At 49.8% G+C, this 26,911-nt stretch overlaps 5 protein-coding genes across 5 annotated transcripts; 3 read left to right on the top strand and 2 right to left on the bottom strand.

Annotated features, from left to right (window-relative positions):
• Positions 1 to 518: 518 nt before the first annotated feature.
• LOC128272219 (regulator of chromosome condensation) lies at positions 519 to 3,614 on the bottom strand. Its single transcript, XM_053009986.1, has 4 exons — positions 3,240 to 3,614; positions 2,788 to 3,161; positions 889 to 1,701; positions 519 to 793 (listed from the first exon to the last, which is right to left on the bottom strand). The coding sequence occupies exons 1-4, from the start codon at positions 3,316 to 3,318 to the stop codon at positions 635 to 637; spliced, it is 1,425 nt and encodes a 474-aa protein (XP_052865946.1). The 5' UTR covers positions 3,319 to 3,614; the 3' UTR covers positions 519 to 634.
• A 627-nt stretch (positions 3,615 to 4,241) lies between these two features.
• On the top strand, positions 4,242 to 4,862 carry LOC128270149 (RNA-binding protein 48). The gene has a single exon (XM_053007552.1). It carries the CDS (start codon positions 4,242 to 4,244, stop codon positions 4,860 to 4,862), a length of 621 nt encoding a protein of 206 aa, XP_052863512.1.
• Positions 4,863 to 4,949: 87 nt separating this feature from the next.
• On the top strand, positions 4,950 to 7,227 carry LOC128270148 (mitosis initiation protein fs(1)Ya). Its single transcript, XM_053007551.1, has 3 exons — positions 4,950 to 4,967; positions 5,065 to 5,286; positions 5,353 to 7,227. Exons 1-3 carry the CDS (start codon positions 4,950 to 4,952, stop codon positions 7,225 to 7,227), a joined length of 2,115 nt encoding a protein of 704 aa, XP_052863511.1.
• A 417-nt stretch (positions 7,228 to 7,644) lies between these two features.
• Positions 7,645 to 10,298, bottom strand: LOC128272315 (uncharacterized). Its single transcript, XM_053010100.1, has 5 exons — positions 10,175 to 10,298; positions 9,633 to 9,853; positions 8,758 to 8,899; positions 8,434 to 8,645; positions 7,645 to 8,347 (listed from the first exon to the last, which is right to left on the bottom strand). The coding sequence occupies exons 1-5, from the start codon at positions 10,228 to 10,230 to the stop codon at positions 8,214 to 8,216; spliced, it is 765 nt and encodes a 254-aa protein (XP_052866060.1). The 5' UTR covers positions 10,231 to 10,298; the 3' UTR covers positions 7,645 to 8,213.
• Positions 10,299 to 15,053: 4,755 nt separating this feature from the next.
• LOC128270146 (uncharacterized) lies at positions 15,054 to 22,786 on the top strand. Its single transcript, XM_053007550.1, has 5 exons — positions 15,054 to 15,165; positions 19,217 to 19,432; positions 19,506 to 19,681; positions 19,765 to 22,057; positions 22,134 to 22,786. Exons 1-5 carry the CDS (start codon positions 15,054 to 15,056, stop codon positions 22,373 to 22,375), a joined length of 3,039 nt encoding a protein of 1,012 aa, XP_052863510.1. The 3' UTR covers positions 22,376 to 22,786.
• Positions 22,787 to 26,911: the final 4,125 nt, after the last annotated feature.

Raw genomic sequence — 26,911 nt, 5'->3', positions numbered from 1 at the left:
ATATTTGAACAACCAAATGTAAAGACATATATAACACGTAGACTCGAACCCCATCAACTACAATCGTAACATAAAAAACAAAATTGTTCATTGGTTTTCTATCAAAATTGTTCACTTAGCTTTATTCATTTCCTTATTCATAGTCAATCAGAATCAGTCCTTGTATTTCAATTTCGAACTAAAATGTTACACTCGAAAGGGTAACCACGAACGTTTCGCCCAGCTGATACTCCCAATGCTTAACGCTTTCTAACAAAAGCATCTTTTAAATTATTCTTCAATTCGCGGATGGCGAAATACCAAAAACAGAATGTATTGATTGAAAGTAACGACAAGGCCCGGAAGTAGAGTTGAAATTAAAGAGAAAAAACAAAAACAAAACAATAATACAGTCCACATAGCTGAAAGAATGAAGGGACTAATAGAACTAATAAGGGCTACAGAGTTCGTTGTAGTACGCGTAAGTATCGTTGCATACGTTCCGGGCCGCACACACAAGAATCAAGTTCGTAAACGCGATAAATAATGGCATGGCGCATTCGTAATCTATCTATCAACATTAAACATTTATGTGTGATATTTTTAGGTTTGCTGCTGCTGCCGCTGAAGAACCATCTCCGTGTGGTTCGGAGCCCTACAATTTTCGCTTCCTTCCAGCGAGCGTAGGTTTGGCAGCACCAGCGGGAGCGCTGGCTGTCGTTTCGCCATTCGTCTTCGTGGTGGTGCTGCTGCTTCCGTTTGTCTGGCCGGAATGTTCCACCGCTTTGCTAGCAGAGGGTTGTGATTTTTCAGGCTGCAAGTATCGAAGGAGAGGCAAACAGTAAGCAAATGAAAACGATAAAGATAATTTACAGAATTTTATAATCAAATCATTTGGAGAATACCTACCACGGCGGGTTTTTCTTGAACCAGGAAGAGACTGTGCTGACCGCCTCCCGACACCTTCAGCATCACCTTTCCCTGTACCTGTTGGCTGGCGAGTAGCACGGGACTGTCTTCGTCGTCTTCCTTCCCGGTACCAAGCTGGTTACTCGATCCCATGCCCCATGCGTACACTTCTCCTTTGTCCGTGATGGCAAACGAGGTGGTTTCGCCGCAGCTGACACTGACCACCTTTCGATCCGCTCCACCCAGTCGTTCGATCGGGGTGAGGCTTGTTGCGTCCTGCTCTACCGCGCCCAAGCCCAGTCGACCGTACTCCTTGCGACCAATCACGTACACTTTGCCATCGTTCTTCAGTGCAATCGTATGGTGCTGACCTCCGGCAATGTGTTCCACATCCGTGAAGCTCGTCATTTCCGGCACGTAGACAGGTTTTGTTTCACTTCGTTTGATACCGAGCTGGCAGTAATTGTTCAGGCCAAATGCATATATTCGCGCCGTCTGTGGTTCTCTGAAGAAGGTACAGTACGTGGTGGCCCAGATGGCATCGGCAACGACGGCTTTGCCGCGCCGTGTTACAATTCCTGGCTTAAGTAGCTGCGTTTTGCCGCGCCGCGACTCTCCCGACGCCGCACGAGACGAGATGCGACCCAGTTGTCCCTGCTCTGCACAACCGACAGTGTAGATGTTGCCACCATCGGATAGTAGGACCAGATGGTCACTGCCAGACGCTATGTCAACCCACTGTTGATCGGGCACAACTTCGATCGGGAGTCGCTTGTTTCCTTCCAGCGTGAGGCCCATGTTACCGTGGGAGTCCTTGGGAAAATTAGGCGTGTTCGAATGCGCAGAAGAAAACAAAATGACACACAATCGGTTAGTAAATTTTCAACAACACACACGCACACACACTCATTCCCGATACAGGCTCTGTAAGCACCAAGATTGCAAGTTTTGTTTTCCAAACTCCGGTTATCATCATTGATCGAATCCGACTCCGGTCAAGATCAAGACGAGATAAATTGGTTGTGAAAGGCCGTTCGATTTCGCAATCGGTAGATCGCATGCACGACAAAGACGAGCTAGTGATAGACTAGTCTGAATTGAGTTCTACCAGAACCGGAACAGGAAGCCACCACCGAAGCGACAGACTCTTGAGCCGGTTTCTGGCAGCTCGCAAATTTGACTAAAATTGCTGGCAATCCGCTGTTTTCAATCAGCGACCGCTGCGGACACCGAGGAATCAGACGTCTTCCGCCCCGGCAACCAACAGGCAGCCGCTGCATCATCCGACAACCGATGCATTGCTGGTAGCGAACGCTCCGATCACAGAGCTGCCTTGCTGAGGCATATTCGCGTGCCTTTTCTCAGACCTTCCCGAAGCATACAAAACCAGAGTAACCAGGTACTCGTACGGGTGCTCCAAGTGCGAGATTACCACTAGCTGGGTAGTACGTGCAGCAACCGTCCTTTTGCGATCGAACGCGTCACATCACAACGAACATCGTTATTCCCGTGAGTTAGGGCAGAAGGTAAATCCTTTCGATGGGTAAGAGCAAAGGAATGCCCAAGAGGCACACGGACGAGGGGAGAATTTAAAAGGCGATTGATTACCCCAGCGCACAAAACAGGACCGTGAGAACGAACAGGATCGCGCTGGGGTAGAAAAAGGGAGTAAAAAGAATGCACGATAATTTGGGAATAGGAAAACCGAACCTTTAAATTGACCGACCCTCCGTCTTACCGGCTCCGCTTTCTGAAGCTCCTTCGAAAGACAACCATCTGTCTTTGCTTTGCCGTTACCCGAGTGAAGCGCGCTCGTCAAACAACGCCATAAAAACAAAAATTGAAAACTTCTTCCCAGCTGACGGACCAAGCAGGAAAAGAAGGATCTTTGGAACTTACCCGAAATGAGCCCCACGCGAAAACGCGACCATCTTCCAGTAGGCAGGCGGAATGTGAGTCGCCTCCGGAAATTTTTACACACGGGCCAGGTAGGTCGATTGCCTTCGGTTCAAACTCGGACCCTTCATCGGACGTGTCCCTGCCGAGGGCTCCTTCGTCATTGCAACCGAACGAGTAAACCTTGCCCGCCGCGGTTAGGCAGAGACTGTGCATTCCACCGGCCCTAATGTCGACCACATCCGCCACGCTTGCAACGACAGCCGGGCGCGTTTTTTCCATAACATCCTCACCGAGCCCAAGCTGGCCGACCTCGCCTTGGCCACAAACGAGCAATTTTCCCGGTGCTGTTGGTCGCCTGGCCAGCAATAGTTCCACTGTTGATAGGAAAAGTATAACGAGAACAAGGATGCATGAACTGAAGCAACTCTGTCTTTTGAGCTTCTGCTACTTACGCCTCCGTTTCAACCGCATTTTCTTCGCCGGGCCCTGGCCATTTTCTTTGCTCTCGGTTTTCGCTTTCCCGCGCTCCATGCTTTCGTTTATTTACGGTGAGCGATATAAATATCTATTCCGTGTCACTGGCACTGAGGTTAATTTCGATTCAAGTGTGATCACACCACACGGCGCGCACAGTTGGCTATTATTTTAGGTTATACACACTCGGCTGCACGACTACATCACACTTCGAAAGTTACTTGGATTTTTCCTAGCGACGGTGTGCAAAAGCCGTTCTGCGAAACAAACGGACGAATATGGTGTCTATAATAGTTTAACATTCGTCTCTTTTATAAACTTTTATACTCTAATAAAAGTATACTCTATCCTAACTTTTGTCCTAACCTCAAAAAACGTCAAAATGTTTATGAAGTTGCTTTTATGTATTTTTAAACCTAACAAAGACACTGCGAACCTAACTTTGATGACGAACCTGACACCCGAGTCAACCTACGACAATCCCGAAAAAAGCCGAGTCAACCTACGACAATCCCGAAGCAGTGACGGATGATTTTGCCGCTTCTACCTGCATAGCTATAAACGGTTGGTACGTTTTATAGCAATCAAACTCCGCTATGTTGGCAGCCATGTGCAGCCGTTAGAGCATTTAAATGTTCTGGGATGTTTATCTAAACTGCATGTCAAGTCAAGCGTAAAAGCACTTCTTTCACGGGTTATTGGTTGATTTAAAATCCTAGAATCACTTTCTAGGTGTAAGACAAATGCCCGTTTTTATTTGAAAGCTCTCCAATCAAAGTCAGCACCTTTCTCGTCGTTATTGTCGCTATAATTCTTAAAATTGCATTTCACACAACCCTGTGCACTGGAAACGTCAATTTTGCAGTTCAAACAAAACGTAAATAAACTTCACCTCCACCGGTTAATAAAAACATTAACTATAATTATAATGATTGGCGGTTACACGATAATAACAAGGCGATAACAGCGTAGGACCCGGCATGAGTAGCGTACGTGAGAATCCTTCCGTCGCCGTAGACGATCACCATATTCGGCAGACGTATTGCCAAAATCGCCCACTATACCGTCGATCGCGCCAGCTGACCGCCGTCCGTGTGTACTCGGTGGCCAACGAGTCGCGTCATTTGCTCGTTTTCGGTGTTCCGCAGATCGAATTGCTCCGGGAGCTGCGCCAAGAGTTTGCTCGGATCGGAAAGCTCGAAACGATCGAGAACATCACAGCTATCTGGCAGCAGCATCGTGACAACGATGAGTCTGATACGCTCACCCTCGAACCATTCACCGATGTATTTCACGTTTGTTTCGTAAAGCTCGAAAAGGCTCGGCAGGCGAAGCGGTTGCTCGATGCACGCAACTTTTACGGTGGCATTCTGCACATTTCCTACGCACCCGAGCGAGAAACGTTGGCCGAAGTGCGAGCCAAGCTGTCACAGCGAAGGTCAGAAGTACGGTACCGCACAAAGAGTGGCCGGCTAAAGACAAAGCCGAAGCAGGCGCCATCATTTGATCCTGCTGTTGGTGGTGTTGGTGATCGTCGGCCCGGCGTTCGATCGGGCAAAGCTATACCACACCACAGCCAAGCAGGACGACGACGGCCTTGACGAGATAGTGTATGTTAATCGTTGTTCAATTGACCGCTCAGTCATCCACTTGTCGGCCATAAGTTAACGAGGGCCGTTTAGATAAAAATGATTATTCCGGTCGAGGTAAGATGGCTGAAAAGGGTTTCTTCGCTTACGTTTCGTTGGTTCCTTGTTCCCAAATCTTAATTTCGGTTGTGTTGTACGCTTTTGTCATGCTTAGGTGCAATGTCGCACTTGTGGGCAGGTGTTTTGCTGTGCCAAGTGCCGCCACAAGCACGAAGATGCCGACCACCAGGAGGCGGCCATGATACGCAAAATTTGCTACATCTGCAACCAGCGCCCGTTCCCGCTACGGAGGGACACCAAAATCACAATGAACAACGTGCTGATCGCGCACATCCTAAAGGAACACATGCCGCTGCGTTGCAACCGCTGCATGAAGGTAAAGAGCATCTTCTTCGAGTTCGAGGGCACCAATATGAACGGCGGTCCTTGGTTTTCGTTTTAGGTTTTCTACTCTTTGCTCGATTTGCAACAGCTGAACAAATGCTTCATGCTGTGCCCGAACAGCAATGAAGGCGAGTGTTTCTTGGAGGGTAGCCTACCGGGCGCCGAGGCCAGAGTATCGCTTCCAGCAGCGGACGAAAATAAGGAAAATTTAAGTGTAAACGTAGATCAGAGCCTGGGGAAAATCGAAAACAAACGGCAAGCTGGAAACGTAGCTCGTCGAAGAAGTGTCCCACTGTCGATGGAATTACAATCGTTACAGGAATCGCAAGAAATAATCGAAGAGGTGGATGAGGCACTGCTTACGCCGCTGACCAAGATAAATTTGCGGTGGAAACGCAAAAGTCGCCAAAGTTTTGAAAGCATGCTCTCGACGTCCGGAAACAACAACAGTTCGGCTTCGTCGTCCTCTACATCGGACTTGCTGAAACTGAACGATGTGCCGGCGCCGGGAGTTGCTGGTGCTCGGCCGAAGCTGGTACGCAGCACCAGCACCCCGATGTACCAGTGGCAACTGATGCCGATGGTGAAGCTACCGAACGAATCGTACACGGCCACGATGGGCCAAATGTCCAGCATTCACTGTAGCACCGAAAGCGAGGCGGACAGTCGGTCGGACGATATGGGCGCTTCTCCACCGCCACCACCCCCTGCTCCGAGCTCGGCCGATGAACTGGACAAAGTGCGCGCCATCATACGCAATCGCTCGAAGGTGGCGGCCACACCACTTCGGCAGGTGATGTCCAAGAGCATCCAGCGGGCGATCGCACAGCACACGACCGGAGCGTACTCGAAGATGCTGCAGCCCGGTACGCAGCGCAAAATGAGTTTCAACTCGACGATGAGTAGCACAGGTGTCAACAACAGCACGATCGGTTCACCGACCGCGGATCCGCTCGATCTGCGCACCACTCCGGTGCTGAAACGGGAAAGCAACGTGTCGTGTGGCAAACTAACGAAGGTATTCTCAATAGACGCAGGACGATCGCTGCAGGACACCGACAGCACCATCGATTCGGAGTACTATGAAGCGCACCGTGATCTGGATTCGCTCCGTGCGAACGAATCGGCCGATCGGGAAAATAGAGAAAATCAACAAAAACTGTACTCCGGTGGCCATGGGCACGGGCCTGGGAAAGATGACACGGCACCATCTACCGTTAGCTATCTGCGAACACCGAAATCGTCCGGAGCGGTGCTCAAAAAGGTGATCTCTTTCCACACCCTGGACGACAGCAAATCGGCCGTCGGTGGTGAGGTGGACGAAGCAGGTGATGTGTGGGGTACGCCGTGCTCGATGATGCTCGTACCGCCGCGAAGCTTCAGCTGCTCCGCCGTTGGTCTCGGCAATACCTTCCAAGCGGAAGACCACGCAAGTGACACGGTTTCGGATGAAGTGTTCTTCCCGGCGGCGACTGCGCAACGGATGGCTCGGTTGAAAAAAGGCGTACGAGAAACCGAAGGCAAACAGATTACCGTCAACGGTGGCGGGAGTAAGCTGTGGTCCATCGTTTCGAACGTTATCCGGTTGGCATCGCGCAGTGACGTGCAGGAAGAACTGGCCACTCCCGGTGCACCATCCATAGGTGGGGGCCTTGTGCAGCGAGCGGTTTCGTTTGCCGACTATCTCAAGAGCCGATACAGCGGGAGGACGTCGTCGTCTGGTTCGGACGAGTATCGAGTGCCGGAAGAATCGAGCGGCAAGAAACGCCGACGGGTGGTATCCGTTGCCTCGCGCACCGCTTTCGCTCCGGCCACGATGGCCATACCGATGGCCGCGAAGATGACCTGCAGTCCGGCTGCGAAACGGAAGCGTATTCAGTCCCGCCAACCAATTCATCGTTCGCGTCCCGGCAGCGATAGTGGAATCAGTTAATAAGTGTCACCTAATCAAGCCAGAAGTCATTGGTGTGATCCCAGTGTGGCTCTTAATGCCTAGCATTAGATAATTTCTCAGATAACTATTTAATGTAACTTTAAGGGAAGAATGTAACTGACGTGCCATTGCCGTGAGTTGGCGAGCTGTCTAAATTCAAAATAAATGTTCTCTTTAATTTGAAAGGTAAAATAATCGCAGTGTAAACATGTAATGACCCCGATTCGGGTTTAGATTATGCCGTAGAAAGATGAACATGGCCAAGACATTTGTAAACGATCAACGCCATTACAGCAGGGAAATGGCCTGTGGGGCTGATCTCTGATTAATCGTTTTCATTGCCCATTTCTTCGCGGATTACAAGAGCGAAACACCGTAATTCTGATGGCTAAGACATTCACCATTTGGATTCTTTATTCTGTATCAGCAAGCGTATCCTTCGTATCTTTCCACTATCACCTTTATATTATCGTTTCATTTTGTTACGCTTAATGAATCGTTTTCGGGATTTTAAGTGAAGAACGATAGTAGCTACTTTAGATGAATCGTACAATTTTACACTAAGAGTATGAGAGACATTTCAACCAAAAATACAAAGAATAACGGTCATCGCATCGTTCAGATGCATAAAGCCATGAATCGTCAGTTGAAGTAATTTAAAAATTATGTTCAACGTGTACACTACTTTGAAACTCGGAAAGAGTTTGAATTTTACGCTTAACTACAACTAAACTCGTTCAAGCAGTGAATACTTTTATGTGATTCGTGTATGATTTCTCAAATAAATTATAAAACAAAACAATCGCATCGCAAAGTATCGGTAACTACATTGCATGTATAAGCGTTCTTGGCTTTACAACGTTGTACAGGAGCGTATTAGCAGTGCTCCGTGCAAGAAAGCCAACGGACAGTGACCGACAAGACTAGAAAATAGACGGAAGACGTGAAAAAACGTTTTACGCTCACGGTCCCTCGGTTCTGGTGGCTTAAATCAGATGCGGTGGAGGTCCACAACCGAGGCTCTCGGATGAACCAAGTGCCAGCGATGTCAGTATGGTACGTCGCCCTGGGTGTACGCCCAGGTTTTCCCAGTTGATCCACGACAATCGAGCGGTTAAGTCTGTGAACATAGAAAACAGAATAAGTTTTGCCGTCAATTAACGATCGGTCGGGAGATTCACATTGGTACGGAATCAGAGAACGTACCGCTAGTGTTCCAGTGGGCACGGTCTGCCTTGATTTCTCCCCGAAGACACTTCTCAACATACGTCAGTGGGTCGTAATCGGCTTCCAGGACTTCACGGAGCAGTGCGATGTAAGCGATGGCCAGACGCAACGTGTCGATCTTGCTGAGCCGCTTCTCGTACGGGAATGTTGGCACGTGCACCCGCAGCTCGTCGAACGCTGAGTTAATGCTTCTATTAGGAGGACAGCCAGAGAGTACAAAACATGCGTACATCATAATGGGACACTCATTACAGGGATTTCGAAACGCTGAAGAGCGGCAGAAGTACAAGAAACACAACGTACCCATTAGGCGCCGAACGCATCATGCGCTTCCGTTCGCGAACGTTTGTCTGCTGGCGCTGTATTTTATACGGTGGCGGATTGTACGGATGGCTCATGGTGGTGGACAGCGATGGGCTAGGAGGTGTCGAAGAGTCAAGACATTCTGTGGACACGGACACAGAACCATGCAACTGATAAGTACGGTAGCTTCAGCGGCCATTGAAATAATTTCAAGTTTGTCGAGCAAATGGTCGCACTTTAAGTCAGACGGTACAGGTCTTACGCACAAGGACTTAAACAGGTGTTAATAACCGATTGTGACGAGTTAATTGGTAAGTTGTTAATGGGCACCCAAGCACACGATCTATTAGAGCTGAGCAAGGGCGCCGTGGGCAGAAGCGTTAAAATTGAATTTCAGAGACTGATGTGCCGAGTGTGTGATATCCAATCCGATTCGAGTCATTAATCTAAGTTATTGGCGGAGCTAATTTACTTACGGAAGTAACAACAACAAGGACTACGATTTGTGTTGGAGTAGCGAAGCATTCTTAGCCGTTCAATGGGCCTTCCAATTATTAATCTAACTAATAAATGTTGTGAGCGAATTTAAACGCTGTACAAAACACTGATGAGAATGTTTCTTCCTGAATTTTGTAATTGTGAAATTTGTCTAAGCTTTTAATACCTTGGTCCAATCATTCAGAAGACATTTTTGACAAAAATCGATCTGTGTGGATCCTAACTTTCCTCTCTGTGAACCATCTATACTATTTAATCAAAGCTAATACCTTAGAATGTCACATGTGTTACTAAACCTCTATAATAACTAAATAAGTGCGTCTTGTCACAAAACCAAAACCAAACCAATTTAAGTTATCTGCGTGTTATCCACTTACCGTTATGATGCAGATACTGGTGCTGCATCTGACGCAAACTGTTCGAGTTAAGTCTTAGATTGGGCGGACTGCTGCTGTGGCCACCGTGGCCAACAACCACCCCACCCCCAGAACCGGCACCATTCCCGGCTACCGTGCCGAGCTGATGGTGGTTTGCGTAAACGCACGACGGCAAATCGGCCATCAGCTCATCATCAAAGCCGTGAAAACCGTGGAGGCCACTGTTGTACCCAGTGTTTCCGGTGGCCGTTAGTACGTCCATCGCAGCAAGAATGGAAGAAATCGGAAAACAATCGAGTTGAGCCGCGATTATACGATCCTTGTGTTCGGTGCGGCACAGGAGTCACAACATCCAAACGGGGAAGGTTCACACACTACAGCCACTACGTCCCACCGGTCCTCGCCGGAACCGCGGTAAGAAGCGGAATCGAGGTGAATTTACTCCAAGCTCCGAGGAGGGCTAGCGGGAAGCTTGGAAGAACGGGGTGATGGTGGAACGCAAAAAGTACAAAACGTCGGGCCACAGCTAGTCCAATGCCAACCTCAGTGGTGGCGACGACGAAGAATCCGGCAGCTGAGAACGACAGATTTTATCCATATTCCAACGAAAGGGCACAATTCTCACTACTTCTCACTGGACCACGGTTCAAGTACTTCCGTGACCAAACTGTCCCGGGTTTCGATTAAAACGGAACTGCAACGCCATCCCCGGATGAGCGGTGCTCTTATATAGATTGCCCCGAGAGGAAGCTGCCGCACCAGGGTGTCCCTTCACCGGACGTCGTCTGCGCATGTTTCGTCCTTAGGCTCCTCCCATTGCACAGGATTCGGCCGACAGGACTCGGTGCAATGGCTGCCGCCGGATGTTACACAATGGTAGAATGCCAAAACAATCTTTACAAAAGCAGCCCGAATTAAAGCCCTTACGATACATTTAAAGTTAAAGAGACAAACTTGAGGTTTTAACTAGATTGTCCATTTTAAGGCACGTGCGACGAAACAAAAGATTTTGAAAGAATGCAAGGCAGTTTAGAAGTATGCTTAATCCACAAAAGTATGTATGCCCACAAATGGTTTGGTTGGATTTGGATTTAACGTATTTACTAACACTTTTGTTGTGATATGTTGTTTGGCCTTTGTAAGATATCAACGAAAATGCAAGCGAGCACGCTTTAGCTACTCAAATTTGTCTAAGAGCCAGACATGAGACATGAATTTCAGGATTTCATTTACACAGTAATTAGAGGCCAAAGTAACTACACTTGTGAACAGGCGCTCCATGTATTTTCATAATGACTTCATTTACTATATAATGCAGAATAATTTGTTAAAATAATGTTTAAGCAATGTGCTTTGATTTCTTTTTCGGTAGAGTAAAATCCCTTTCCCATGTAGTCTAACATATTTTTTTGCTTTAGTTTTGTCACGTATTCAGATCACTGATTAATCTCGCGAGCTACTGTTTGCTGTCTTTGATACGAAAAAAGTATGCCTGTCTGACCTTTATTAGTCACTTTTCTTTGGCACCGTTGGGCACTTGGGTCAGGGCGTGATCGACCACGATCCGATCGATTCTTGCCATCATTATGTCATCGATTAGACTACATTCGACGACAATCTCGGTGGATTATTTACCACGTTTCACGTGTGCTTGGCGCGTGGGCAAAAATCCCCACAAACCGCAAGGCAGCATCTAATGAGTCTCACAGCTTCGACCGACCACGTGGCTAAATTCAAGAAACGTCGGCTCAATTCATCGGCTCGCCATTGCCATCGAACAACGGGCCATGACGCATACGGAAGAATTCCCTTACATTCTCTGGTTTACTTTAAGTTGTCTTCCCATTTTCCATCTAACCTGTTTTTCCACAGAGTACCGGGAATCCCGGCACTCGCTCAACCGTGCGCCGCGTGTTCGGAGCTTTCCGCGAGCACGCGAAGAACGCGCGAAGCTTACAAAGAGCGCGCTGCCGTCGCGCGCGCGAAGCGAAGAAGCTTTTCAAGTCGCGCCAATGCAAGACTCGCCGACGCCGCTGTCTAGCTCTTGGCTGCTCAGTGACGTCATAGGCGCAGGTGTATTAAAAGCGTTGGACCGCGCAGATCACCCCTTCAGTCGATCGCGGTTGCTCGTCCTTCGCTGGTTCCACGAGCAGGCGAGCGGTTTTCGTAGTCCTCGAGCTGTTTTCGTGGCCAGCTAAGTCGGACGTGGAACGGTTTTTCGTGCGTGAATTTGAGCTGAGCGAAGACGAGGCATAGATTTTGCGGGAACGTCCAACAAATTGGTGCTTGAGAGCGTTGTTGGCAGCAATCCCATCGCTAGGGGGCAAAATTGAAAGTGAGTGATCAGCTGTCATGTTTTAGTTCCGTAAATGTGTCGGAAAGCGTGTTTACCGGTGTGTCGGACAGATAATGGGTGCAGTGCAATTAGAGATTTAAATCCATGTGACTCTCCGATGCTTTCGCACGTTTCCGCCAGGACGGAGCACCCGCCATTGGTCCCATATCTGCCTGCGGGAGCTGCGAGTTGATAGTGTGCGGGAACGTCTGTGATAAGTCAAGAAATATGCAGAAAGTGAAGACGCTTCAGACGGTCGTTTCCGTAATTAAGTAGTTGCCGCTTATCAACGAGATTGCCCCATGTCCGTTTGCACGTGGATGATGGTTCAGGTGTTGGAAACGTGAATAGTTAATGGCGGCTGGGGATTTTAAGTCCTAAGTGCAATGGTAGTTTGTAATTTGTAAAACGCAAAATTGCTTCATTCAACTCAAACACGGGCCTCCGTTGGCGCCACGTTTTGTTTAATTTCGTTTAATTTAATAAACGGGGAACGCAATTTGAAAGTCAGCAAACGTAAAGTTGCAAAAGAAATGCACGGTCGATGCGGCGGGTGTTGGCGAAGTCCAACGGTCCACTTCCAAGCGGATTCCACGTGCTTCGATGGGGGTGTTAAACTAACCCCTCTATCTGTTGGCGGGCGGACGACGCCGTCTCAAGTGATCGGCACGTAGACCGAACCGTTCACAACCGTTTGTGTGTGTTCGGCTTCAAGTCAGAAATCCGAAAACAAAGATTAAGATAAAAATAGTACCTTGTTTCTGGCGGTGAGCGACAGTCATCGGGCATGGCTAGTTAGTGTATTGGTTCTAGTGCTACATTTTTCAAATGCTTTCGCCGGGCGTTTATCCGGCAAACAACGGACTGGATCCGTACCACAGAAACAAGAGAATAGACCGCTTAAACGTGTCTCGCCCGTATCAGTCCGTGCGGAACCAGCTTGAGACTCTGGCGTGGACAGTGTTTAGTGTTTCCATCAATGGCCATCGAACCGAAACCGGAAGGAAGCGATCGTTGACAAGCTTGTCAGAGACAAAAAGTTCCGTGTTCCGTATGGTGACATTGAGATTATAATTTGGACGGTGAATTGTGAATGAACTTCTTTTTGTTTTTATTTGCATCTCGACGTCCACTTGATTCTGTACTGCCTGATTTAAGTCTCAAAAATAACAGGTGTAATTTGTCTTGGGCTTCGTAGATATTTCGGTTCCCAGAGTTCCGAATGCATACCGAGTAAACAATAGGGGCGGCATTGTGTTGCGAAATATCACACCATAGTGCTCCACGGGTCCAAGCTTTGAGTCGATAGTGAGCCACCGCAACGAAAGGGTTACTAGATCTCCACAGTCTGGCCTCCGTTTCGGAGACGGTGAATCCTTGAAGTTGCCAACCGAAAAGATGGGCTCCTCAAGGAAAGAAACACAAAATGCATCACAATGAAAGGCGAATTGATTAGGCGTTTTGAGGCTGCCCCTCGATGAGTTCGAAGCAGAAAGCGAGTGAAAAAGAGGTACCAATCTAACACATTGGACGGCTGGTTTTTGGGGTGTCATAACTCGGGTACCTGCCCGACCTGTCTGGCCCGAATTCGGTGCTATCGGATTACTCGATAACTCGCGTTACCATTGCGTGAAGGTTGCGATAGTTGTCCACATTACGGTAAACAGCATCATTACACCGCGTTCCAAGGTGGATTGTTGACACACCAAAAACAGAGTGTTGCAGATAGCAGAGGAACGAGAGCGCGACAGAGAGAGTGAATCGTAGAAGAATTTGGGTAGAACCGGGGAACAGTTCAATGCTCGGTGTTGGTGCGATGCAATGATTCTGTCGTATAGATACTACCGTTGACTTGCTGATGATGACGGATCGCTAAAAAGGTTGTCCACGGCAAAGATTCGTCTGAAGGGCGACGTGCACATCAACACGCGGCGTAGCCGTCACTAGGTCAAGTACCCCACTAGACTCCAGCATCATTATGTAATCTTTTATGTAACTCTGTGTGTCAAATGGCCCTGGTTCGATTCAGCTGTGCTAATTGTCGTCCACGCTAACCGCTTGTTTGCGGTGGAATCGATCGACTGATTAGAAGAATGATACGGACAAACAGATTGCGGAGGATGATATTTGTCACAGTGTGGATTGGACAGCCTTTGGACGGAGGACAACGATATGATAAGATGATGAAATATTTTTCGACTATCGTTGATTATTGAAGTGATCTATTTGGTGTTCTAAAAACTCTCGTTGATATGAACAAGTCTTAACTCAACAACACGTTATCGTGTTTGTTCATAAGAAACTCGCCCAGAAAAGACTCGGCCGAGCCTCGATTCCGAATGCGGCCCATTGCATAGCTCCATGTTCAGCCGTTTCGATGCAATGCTCCAATTGCGAGCTGCTCCTTCTAACCGCTGCTGTTCGGTGTTGTAAGCTCTCTCTATATCACTCCCTATCATCACTGATTTTATCAGCGACTACGTACAGGCCAGTCCGCGAGAGTGATGAAGATGATTCTGTTAATCACGTGTAGGGCGGCGTAGTGAGAAAAAAGAAAAATGGCAAGCCCCAACCCCGATACCGTTATGAGCTGAGAAGCTCCGTTACGGACAATCAACGTTGAATGAAATCAGGTTGACCGGTGCAACTCCCTGGAGGATGATGCATAGGGCAGCATAGGCAGCATCATCGATCGTTATTTTATGCAAATTCTGTTCGACGGTTAAAGTCGTTAGAGTTGAATTGAGCGAAGCGCCACTAACGACAGTTTTCATGTTGGGTCTTAATACACGCATTTACCTTCCGGAACCCATATGTTTCTCGGCATTCGTAGGCATTGTCTCCTACAACATTATTCACAACGCTTAAAGGTCATTTTCTGTTATCGCCAACGTTTTTTTCTTCTTGCGTTTCCGCGCCAGCTTGACGTAAAATGTTGTGATACACCCAGAATGGGCGAATAGTATGATGTGGCATAATTTTATCATCCCAGCGGGTGGTGATAGACAGCATCATTAGCGAAGCAGACTTGGTCGGAGATAACTCTTGCTCGGTGGAACTATAAGTCGTGACGAATGCAACACAACATGCCGCTAAACGGAAGTCGAAACGGACAGCGTACGGCAGCGATTGGCCTGTCGCTGGCCACAATCCTGGCACTGATGGTCCGCATCTGCCACGGTCAATCCATTGCCTCAGGTGAGTACGAGTGACGCGGGACCAACAAGCCTGCCCGTTAAAACACAACGTTACAGTAAACAACATATATTAAGAGAGGTGGCAAAACGTCGAGGTTTTGAGAAACTCAATCGATCCCGGAGAATAACCTGATTATGACCAAATTCTCTTCTACTAAATTTTGTGAGGTGTTAATGCGAGTGCAAATTCAACTTTTCTCACTTGCTTGCTTTAGTAGCTTTCAGCACAAATTTGCTTTCGAACAAATTATATGTGAAACGATGAGGTCGGACCTCTAAGGGGGAAGAACTTAAGAAGAAGCCTCCCTCCCGGTGACTGGCGCACCCGATTATCTTCGCCGGCCGCCGGCTAAACTGGTTTTGCGCGATGTCGTGGTGGTTTTTGCTTTTCTTCCTGTTTTGGGGGAATTCGGGAAACAGAAATCACGGCGTGCGTCAATCCTCGTGACTTCGTTGGTCACATCTTCAGCCAGACTGACTCCGGGGGACGGGATTTTATTCGCATCATTCCTTTCCGGGGCCACTAAGGGAATACCCGCGGCAGAGATGTCGCAGTAACAAACCTCACCAGCGATTGATCTTCGTTTGCTACTTGCTGATTGCACGAGAAAACCCCACGCGTATTAGCAGCTGAACCCACTCGACACAAAAGGAAGTCTCGACGGCTTCGAGTGTTTTTAGTCTGAGACATACACAATAAAGTTTACTATTTCGGATAAGCCTAAGGGAGAAACGCAAGCGAAAGAAGCAACAAACGACAGCAAACCGGTTCTAGCCCCGTTCGTAGTGGCAGGAAGTTTGACAAATCCCCGTTCATGGTTTTACCGGTTTTTCCGTGGCCTTGGAGTGGCCCGATTTCCGCAGCAGAAGAAGCGCAGCAGCAAGAACCGACAGGGGCCAACAAACTTTCACTACGTTCTAGTACCCAACCGGCCGAGACCCCCGTCACAGCTCGGTGGTGAAGGTGGAATTTATGTGGCGGATTTGTATCGTGATTCACGCATAATCGGGCCGCCATCGACTCGAGCGGTGACGAAGTGGAGCTAGGAAGTAGCCCTCGGGCGTGATTAAAGGCTGTAATTAAGCCACGCTAATCGAATCCTCACTTCGAAAAGGGAAACGATCGATCGACTAGTTGTTAGTGGGGCCGATCGATGTGTTAATAGCAACAGAAGCACTCGGAAGGCGTGCACTGTTAAGTGGTTTGTTTGGATTTCCCCAAACGGTCACGAATTGGAGCGATCGGCCAGTCGCAAGCGCGGAATGCTGTTTCAAGCACCACCAGACGTCGCGTGGAATCCGGATATTGAGGACAGAAATATGGGGTGAGGAATCTCATCGTACTAGAAACGGATGCGCACCGGTGCCGGTCCGGGGGTCCTTTTTGCAAGCCACTTCAACGTGCCATTAATTTATTGTGCGATGGGTCACTAAGGAATAGATAATCGGACCCGTTAATGAGCGACCAGGAGGTTAGTGTGTTTCTCATCGTCGGGCTTTTCGTGGCCAATGGCGAGGGCCACCTGACGACGAATCGCGCCACTTTGATGGACTTCTTGATTATTGCGGAGGCCTGGGACTTGGAGCGGACACTCGACTTCACAGCGGCGCACGATGGACGAGCTAGCGCAGTCATTAAAAACATTTATTGTCGATGATGGATGAACCTCGCCGGGCCGTCCCGGGTCGGGGCGGGTGTTTCATTAGCACTCGAGAGGGCGAGTAAAAAGAAGCCAGCTCCGGACAAAGCCTAACCATCGTGTCGCGTCGCGGTGTGCGGATGTGAAGGTTAGGTTATCTGCAAGGGTAAGCCTTCTGCGAAAAGTTCGACCCGTTCACGGCCAAGGTCATTCGGGGAAGCGAAAGACACGGCATAGAGTCGCAGTTCGTCTTGTGGTCCGAGAAGGCGGCAACGAAGCTCTACATGCTCTACGTTCGTGCGTGCCACGGTGGACGGTGATCGGTGTTCACACGCCAAACGTGATCAGCGAAGCGCGATCTACGAAACGAGACTTAAACGCGATCGAGACTTCGCGATCGTGTGAACTTACGTAACACGCACGACACAGCGGTCAGCCTATGAGACCCGTTAGCTTTCCAAGCTGCTGGCCAAGCTCGAATGGCGATAGAATTGAACCTATCGCAGCGTGTGCCCCGAGAGCATAGTTGATCAATGAGTCCTGCCCGGCGAGCTATTATAGGGTCTTATCGTGCTGTTTCACTAGATTCTGGATAACCGTGCGAGGGTATCTACTTGGGCCGTGTTACTCAATGTGTTCCCATCGAATGATATGTGTTGGGCGGAGTGGAAATGATGAAATTAGGCGTATTCTTGAACTAATTGATCATTACATTCAACGATGTTTTAAACTAATGCACTGAGGGATAAGAATCAGAGAGTAACAAATGGCCGCAAGAAAGATAAGTCTCTATAAAATATGAGAAGCACTAAAAAATCTTCGATCAGCATTCTAGCAGATTACTGATCATATTTCTCATCATTTTTTAATGGTGTTTTTCGCTAAAATCAAGATATTGTGCATGAAACTCTAGTCACGACAAAACAAAACTTCAAAAATAGAGGGATGGATGCTCCAATAATTTATTGGTACTACTAATCGTTAAAAGTATATTGGGATAGTTTTTCCCAAATGATGCAATTAATCGTAAGCTGTTCGATTACATCTTGTTTTTAATATGCTTTTCCGCCTTTAGCTAGAATGGCACTACTTTGTATTGGCTTTGCGCTAATTATAACCGATGAAACACGACCGATTGGTGACGGGAGAAACGGCCACTAATGGGCGATGAGTGTCACACGCCTCGTCGTGTGCCTGTCTCGAGGCAACAAAAAGTGCATCTTTAAAGCCGTCCTCGGAGGGGCAACGGAGGTCCACGGCCCACGATACACACTATCTGGATTGATTTGAATTCCAGTCATTTGCAGCATTTGCATCCATCAGGGTACTTGGTAACACAACACCGCCGTGGTGGTGGCGGACGTACTTGCATTGGCCGTTCGGTTTCAGGCCCTACACCTGGGCCTTCATTTCGTGCGTTCGCTGTTTTTCCCTTACGAAGCACGAAATAATCCATTGCACGACGACCCTGGGAGCGATGCAACCTGCGCAGGCCCCTACGTCGGTGCTTTTGGGTTGCACTTAATTAAGGCGCATTGCCGCTTCGCGATTTCACGAACCAAATTTCGCTCCACCAAGGACGAGCACCGGAAAGGGCGTGAGCCGGGGGGTTTAATCGGAGAACACCTGGGGACAGGATGAACTGTAGGCCGTTCCCCATCGACCCCAAGTGTCCCCATGATGTGGCCACGTCTTTTGCCTACAGCCGCCGCAGTGTCAGCTCGCTCAGCGAACCTTCTTATGGTCACGTCGTTCGCACATGAAGGCCAAAGATTGATCGTTCGTTTTTTCTCATACAATGAGTGGTGCGATTTTCGGCGTAACTTATTGTCTTCCTGGAATATTAACTAACGTCCTTCAGGCATATCACCTTGTGCAAACGGTACGCATGCTGCCCGATGCGTTATCGGCATGCGACCAGATGTATACCTTGACAGCGGCTGATCGACAGTTAGTGGCGCGTTGCTTGACACACATTACAGTGTTCCGGTTGCCAGGTGCTCGTTGAGGCGGTAACTCCGGCGGCCCGTGCATATAAATTAGCTCCCATTCCGGAACCAGCTGTTTCGTGGAATATGATTACACGCTCCGATATTACTGGCGATTGGCAAGCTTGGCGATTCCGCCAGAAGCTTGTCTAATGGCCCGTTCTAATTTCCACCACTAGTCACCGCACTGATACTAGGATGTAGATTAATTACCTACGTGCTCCGAATGAGTTGAGCTACTCCGTAGCAACCCTCGTCTATCGATTGCAACGCGGAAGACGTCAATCCGGACACTAGGATTAGATGAAATGCAATAACGAATTGAAGATTTCAATTGAACTCATATGCTGTTTAACGAAGAATTTTCCAACAAAAGTGACTCTATTGAACTGATCTAGCTTCGTGTATCGTTCACCATTCATAGATTGTGACATCACCAAGTGCCAACCATTGTCCAATATATCGGAGGTATCACTGGAACCGGGCCAGCGAATTCGCCGTGAGTTGGACACGTGCTGTGAGGTACTGCGGCTGTACTGCGACCCTGCTGGCTGTCCACCGGCCGTGGACTTTTGCGATACCGCCCGAACCATCCGACCGACGGCGGTCCAGGGAAGATGCTGTACCCTTCATCGTTGTGGTGAGTGGAAGTTCTAGAGTGCGTACTTCTAACAGTGGATCTGGAGACCCTAAGAACCTCTGCTTTCCCACAGATAACCACTGTGAGGTGATGGGCCGCGATGGGCTGCCCACGAGCCGGTTCGTTGGCGACAAGTGGTTCCACATGGTTAACGGGACGACGTGCGTGAACTACGAATGTTTACGGAACGAGGCAAACGAAACGTTTATCAACTCCATTGCGATACAATGTAACACCGTCTGTCCGGAGGTAATTGACGGCGGAGCGGCGTGCCGGATAGAGCTTTAATAACATCCCATATATGTATTTTTCTTCTACGTCCCCGTGGATAGGGTTTCGAGCCACTGCTCAGTGATCAGCACTGCTGTCCCCAGTGCGTTCAGGCGCAGTGCAAGTTCGACGACCGACTCTACCGGGAGCGGGAATCCTGGGAAAGCCCCGACGGGTGTCTGGTGTACCGTTGCGTGAGAGAGAACGGGTTCCTCTCGATCAGCTCCAGTCGGAAACGGTGTCCGGCGGTCGTTGGGTGCCCGGAGGAGAGCATCGTCGAGAGCGGCTGCTGTAGGGTGTGTAACTACACGGCGGAGGCACCCGGCCCAACGTCGGTGCCTGCCTCTTCGGAGGAAGAACGCGCCGACATCGATTACTTTAGCGAACAAACGTACCGAGAGCATCCGTGTCGGCGGGAGTGCACGTTGGGACGCAAGCCCGAGACCTGCCACTATCGCTTCCGGCTCGAGTGGTACCGGACGCTAAGCAAGGCGTGCTACAACTGCCCGTACAATGCGACCGACTGCGACCGGCCACACTGCGTGGCGGGTGACGGGGTGCGGCGGAACGTGGCCGTCATCAACCGCATGATGCCCGGGCCGGCGATCGACGTGTGCGAGAACGACATCATCGTGGTGGACGTGGAGAACCATCTGATGGGCGAAAGCACCACCATCCACTGGCACGGACTGCACCAGCGCCGCACGCCGTACATGGACGGAGTGCCGCACGTCTCCCAGTGTCCGATCAGCCCCGGCACCACCTTCCGGTACACGTTCCGGGCGGACAACCCCGGGACGCACTTCTGGCACTCGCACACCGGCATGCAGCGGGGCGACGGGGCCTTCGGGGCGCTGATCATACGCAAGGACAACGACGTCCACGAGCTGCTGTACGACCTCGACCTACCGGAGCACGTGATCACGGTGCAGGACTGGGGCCACGAGCAGGGTGTTTCACTGTTTGCGTCCCATCACCACTCGACCGGCGACAATAAGCCACCGAACTTGCTGATCAACGGTCGCGGGAAGTACTTCCAGAGATTTCCCAAGGCGAATCCCACGCCCTTGGCAACCACAACTCTGGAGCCTCCCACAACCACTCCCGCGGAGGCCACAACTTACGAGGAAGTGGTCGAGGATTCGACAACGGAAGAAACAACGACAATGACTGCGCCCCAGCTGTCCGTCGAGGCGGTCGAGGATGAGTCGGAGTTACTGCAGGCCAGCAGTGGCAATGGGCTGAAGACGGTGCTAAGATCCCCGACGGAGGTACACCGGCACCGGACTAAGCGACAGTCACGGACCGTCAATTTCAACGCCATCGTCGTGCCCGAATCCCGCCACATTCCGCTGGCGGTGTTCAGCGTGGACAGGGGCCGACGCTACCGGTTCCGGTTGATCAACGCCGAGTTCCTCAACTGCCCGGTGGAGCTGTCGATCGAGAATCACCTCATCACGGTGATCGCGTCGGACGGGTTCGGGATTCAGCCCGTCGAAGACCTCGGCTCGTTTGTCAGCTACGCCGGTGAGCGGTTCGATTTCGTGGTGAAAGCAAACCAACCTATCGACAACTACCTGATACGGTTCCGGGGGCTGATGGATTGTGATGAGCGGTTCACGTCGGCGTACCAGTTCGCGGTGCTGCGCTACCGGGGCGCTCCCGAGGACCAGGAGTACGAGTCGTGGCCACCGTATGACTACGAGGCCCCAGGGTTGCAGCTGAACTCACTGAACGCTGGGCCGGGCGCGGAGAATGTTGTCACGATCGCGGAAACCAACGCAATCCAGCAGGAGGACCTGCTGTTGCTGCGCAACGAGACGGACTACAAGTTCTACGTCTACTACGATTTCTACGGCAAAGACAACCCGCACTTCCACGTGCCGAACCTGTACGGGTTCGGGCAGGTGGTCAACAACACGAACCGGCTGTACACGCCGCAGCTGAACCACATCTCGATGCGGATGCCGCCGGTCCCGTTCCTGCCCGGCAAGGATCTGCTCGACGAGGCCGCGTTCTGCAACGAGACGAGCCTGCGGCGGCAAGGCCGCGACTGCCGGCGCGAGTTCTGCGAGTGTAGCCACGTGGTGCAGATTCCGCTCCACGCGACCGTCGAGATGGTCATGATCGACGAGGGTCTCACGTTCGACGCGAACCACCCGTTCCATCTGCATGGGCACGCCTTCCGGGTGGTGGGCATGGACCGCGTCAGCCGCAACACCACGATCGAGGACATTCGGCGCATGGACGAGCAGGGCCTTCTGCGGAGGCGGTTCAAGAGAGCCCCGCTCAAGGACACGGTCACGATCCCGGACGGAGGCTACACCATCATTCGCTTCATCGCCAACAATCCCGGTAGGTGCCAGTGTGTGGTCCGAGGACCAGCGCCAGTTCTGAATCTAATCGCACCTTTTCCCCGCGGGCTCTGCAGGTTACTGGCTGTTCCACTGTCACATCGAGTTTCACGCCGAAATCGGGATGTCGCTGGTGCTGAAGGTGGGCGATCGGTCGGAGATGAAGCCACCACCGGCCAACTTCCCCACGTGTTACGACTACAAACCCGAGCTTGGCCAGCTCGGCGGAGGGGCTCGGCCGACGGTGCGCTCTGGACACTGGCTTCCGGTGCTCCTGTCCGTGTTGCTGGCTGCCAAACTGTCGACCGTCGGCGCGTGAGCGACGTGGCGGGCCTTTTTGTGATAGGATGTGATGAAGCGAGTATTAATGAGTACACTCCCGGCCACGGAAGGGTACCCTGTTAACTTATGACTCATTTTCTAGTGCGTAAGATACGGAGCAAACGCTCACTGTACAAAAATGCGAGAGATGTGTCCACTTTTATGGTGTATGGACAGGAATAAAGTGGACAGGAAACAGTCCCAAAGAAGCGCGGTGCGTCCCGGTGTTCTGTGCCCTTCCCGCCGACAGCGAATCGGGGGACACTTTCGTCTGCTTTTGACACGCCCATTCCCATTCGCTGCTGCCACCGTCGTCAACGTCAACCTCCTGCGGAGAGAGGAAGCGACTTCTCTGCTCCGTGCCTGCGTCCTGCGGCAAGTGCGAGACCGTTGGCCGAGAAAAGGGTTCCGGAAGCACACCGTTGCAGGTTGCGGATACGACTCCACCACCAGCAACCGCCTGCTGGGACCAAGCAAACGGGATAACCGGCGATGAAACCATTACCGGCAACAATGGCTGCTACCCACATCCACACTGTCTAGGGCTGCTGCTGGTATTTCTGCGAATGATGGTTAATCGATACGCGGCAGATCCAAAGCAACGCACCCCAAGTTTGGGTTGCGGTAGCCCGCATGCGCTGTCCGCCGGTGCACTGCAGGAATCCATTGCAGATGTGGGATAAACTGGGAGCGATAAAGCTGCGGTGGCGTCCAGAGTTTTTGCTGAACTCATTCAGTGCGTAATAACGCCACTGTTAATTCAGTTAAGTATTTAAGATGGTAAATCTAATGAAGGTTCCGTTTACGTTGTACCAATTGATCGGTTCTTATGTTTGCAGAAAAAAATCTTTTGATAAACGAATTTTAGTGTTGAAGGATTTTTTCTCTGTAAAGGCAAGTCTTCTCCGTACCATTACTAATTGTGGAAGATATTGTTTGCATTTGTTTGCAAAAGTTTTGTTTGATTGAACCTCAAGGAAACATAGAAGTTTCAACTTTTATAGACAAGGGATGATACACAAAATGCAGAAGGAAAATAAATACATGAAAATGATTGGATATTAATTGAATAAGAATCAATAAAGTTCATTTTCCAAACGGCTCCAGACAGTTTGAAAAGCAAAAGAAAGTTCCACAGTTTTCACTATTCCCACGTTCCGGGGCCGCGGCACTCCGACCATGCTCAGTGCTAATCGCAGCCAATTCCATAGACCCCGTCATCGACTCCAGCTCATTTGCATTCGAATGGGCTGGAGCCTGATGCCACCAAAGGCAATCAACGCAGTCACGGACGTTGTGGTTACCATTGTACGAAGCAGATTTTCTCCGCGCACCAGAAAGCTAATCCTCCCGAGCTCGGAAAAGAGTTTTCCACGCGCACTGTTCGTGTGTCCTGTCAATCATTTTCCCCGGGCCTGGTGAACATCATTATCAGTGGATAAATACCGTTCCCGGCGGCCGCGTGGAAGTTGTTTCCTGAGTGGCCAACAATTAAAACCGCGATAACATATTTGACCGGGAAGTTCCCGTGTTCCCCCTGTTGTCGAACGCCCGAGAAAACGAAAACATTATAAATATAATATTAAATGCAAATAAAAATAAATCCTAATCCAATTGAAGCTGCTTGGCCCGAAGGTCCCGGTTGCTGGTTTCTGGCCGGCGCAAGGGGGTATAAGCCGGAACGGAACCACCGCTACCCCAGGTCCGCAGGCCGTCAGCACCCTTAGGGTCTGTTTTTCCGGAAATTGATTTCACACAATCCAAACACACACCCGCGGACACGCGGTGGTCGTGTCGGTGGTTGGCAGGTACCACACGTACCGCTCCCGGTGCCCCGGTGGGTTTAGATAGATTTTTATCGCCTCAAGCGTTTAAATACAACAATTTTCCTGCGCCGTGCGGCGTGTCGACGAAGTCGCGTGCTTCCCACGTGTCCGGGTCGGGAAAGAAGGTCGGTTGAAAGAGGTCCTGTCGTCGATGCCGGCCGGTGGCGCCCGAGGGTGAGCGAACATTTGTTTTGCACTTCAGCGACGATTTGTTGAGGTGGCGCCTCTCGAGTGTGGCAACAGGGAAAACCCACCGAAACGAGGAGATGCCTTTGGGTTTAATAGATAAAATTAGATTTAGAAATTAGAGAAAAGACGATGCAAATAGCAAGTAGCACATTTTTTTAAAATAAGGTAGGAATAAGGAGAAACTCTGAACATAAGAAACTCTCCATTCCGTTCCATTATTTTTTCCATTAGATTTCAAAGTTGTCTATTCAACTTTTTCAAACTTTTTTAACTGCAAACAAACTCAGACATTTATGCTGCTCAGACTGGTTCTCACCAAACCACCATTGCTTAAGAAAAGTGCATCTACAAATTAAAACAAATCTAGAGCACCCGGAAAGCCCCGGAAACAAATCCAAGCCCTGACACCTTGGTCCACCGAACAGAACCAAAGCCTTTCGGCCGCAAGTCGAACCTTCAGCCCGGCCACGCGCTACCACGTGTCGCTCGCGGGACCGAATCGCGACGCACACGCGACCACCGCCCTGCTATTGACATTGCTAATTTTTTGAAGTACCCCATAATTTATCGAACATCTCCCCGCACCCCGCACGAACGACAACCGGTAGAATGGAAGCTCCGGATTCGGCAATCCTGTAGCACTTTGAAGGACCCTGCTGGCGGTGGCATTCCGGGAACGGTAGAGACGATTTCGAAATGACCCGTTGGCAATCGAGGCGTGCCTGGTACGATGGGCGAAAGTGGCGGTTTCAAGTTTGCCGCATCCGGAAGAGAGGTCCATCGTTCGCTTCCCGAAGGGTACCGCCAACGGCGGCACCCTCCCGCCGGTGGTGATGACAGATTCCGATATGGACATAATCCCCTTTCGCCGGGGCTCGTTTCGGATTTTAGTTTTGTTTTGATGACTTCAATTAGGTTGGGTCGCCGTGACAAACAATAATAATGTGTGGGAAAGTTGGCCCGAACGGAAGGGTGACGGGCCACCGGTATCGGAGGGAGAGCAGAGGCAGGAAGCTTCGAAGAAGATGGCACCATGAGAGGAAGTTAATTGAGCTGGGGATGGAAATTGCCCAAAACGCTACAAGTTAACGCATGGTTGGCCTAATCTCAACAAGAGCTCAACGGAGAATTTTGCACCCAAATAGTGTCCCGAAATTATTTAAAATGTTACAATGTCTAATGAGTCGCATGCCCAAGCTACTTCCGGCTCGCAAATCGCTGATAATGAGGCTTCCAAGATGATGGCGATTGGTGATGACAAATCACGAGCGCGGCCCCATTAACGTCACCAATCGTATCGAATGAGCGCGTGGCGCGTGAATTGTTTGCGCGACAAGCGGTTCGCAGAACGCGACAAACAATTAATCACAATTACCCGTCGTCCAACATCCGCAACCGAACCGCACACGTATCTCTCCCTACCGAAGGGTAAGTGCGTCCGGCAAACCGCACACCGCGGTAAAGGACACAGGCCCGTCCCGGCAGTTACATCATCATCCGCGTGAAAGATGCTTCCTTTCCGGAAGGGGCGCTGGGCCGCTGGCGGGTCGTACATCAAACGGCAATAAAACATATTCTTCCTATCATGGCTCTGGCCTGTTGTAACACGCTTGTCGCCCATCGAACGCCTTTCCCTTCTGAAGAGCACCCTACCGTCCGTGCGATGCGCCGATCATTGCGGTTGATTCCTTCCGGCGAATGGCGAAGGGGGAATAGGTCCTGTCCGGTTCGGTCATCAGCGTGCAAACTGTGTCGAGATTGTTTATCTTTCCCATGGCTCGGTTCCTGCGAATCGGTTCGATTGCTGCCGCGCGTAATCTGTTTAAATTGTAGAATGGCCAACATTCGGTCGGACGAGTTTGCGTAAATCTTCAGGAATTATAGAATCGCGCATTGAAACGGTAAGATAAAATTGGCAGTAGATTATACCAACTTCTCTCCACGTTCAACCACATTAGCAACGGTAGTGACCCTTCGACCTTGCGCTTTATGCATAAAGAAAGCAGATTTACTTTCATTAATTCATAGAGGTTAAAGAAATGTTTTTACGTGCAATGATAATCAAATGCACGTCTTATTTGTTTTGATAACCACATAACATTTGTCAGAAAGGGATTTACCATTTTTTGCAAAATACGAGGCGAAACACGAAGAGGAAAGAACGGTCTTACCTTCGATCAACTACGGCAAAAATAAGGCAACATTTTCTTGTTTTTTGGCGTTTTTTTATTATTTTTTTCTGTTTTTTTTCCTTCAACTGAAAAGATTTTTGCTCTTTTTATCTTGCTTTAAAGTAAAGAAAAAAAAGATAAAACATTAACATTTCCTTTAACCATCCCACATTCCGGACCGTCGATTGGAAGGGGACAGAATTGGTCTCATGGTAAGCTATAAGGAGTATGTCCGCCCCGCGCAACGCTTGCTTCCGTGCCGATTTCTTTTTCTGCACTGTGGTATAGAGTGTGAATTGTATATCGACCAGCATCACCATTCCCGACTATCGACGGTCCGTTTGCCTT

Source organism: Anopheles cruzii, chromosome 3, assembly GCF_943734635.1.
Source record: "Anopheles cruzii chromosome 3, idAnoCruzAS_RS32_06, whole genome shotgun sequence".
Classification (NCBI taxonomy): domain Eukaryota; kingdom Metazoa; phylum Arthropoda; class Insecta; order Diptera; family Culicidae; genus Anopheles; species Anopheles cruzii.
The sequence above is the reverse complement of the archived record's forward strand: the minus strand, read 5'-3'. Positions and strand labels throughout refer to the sequence as shown.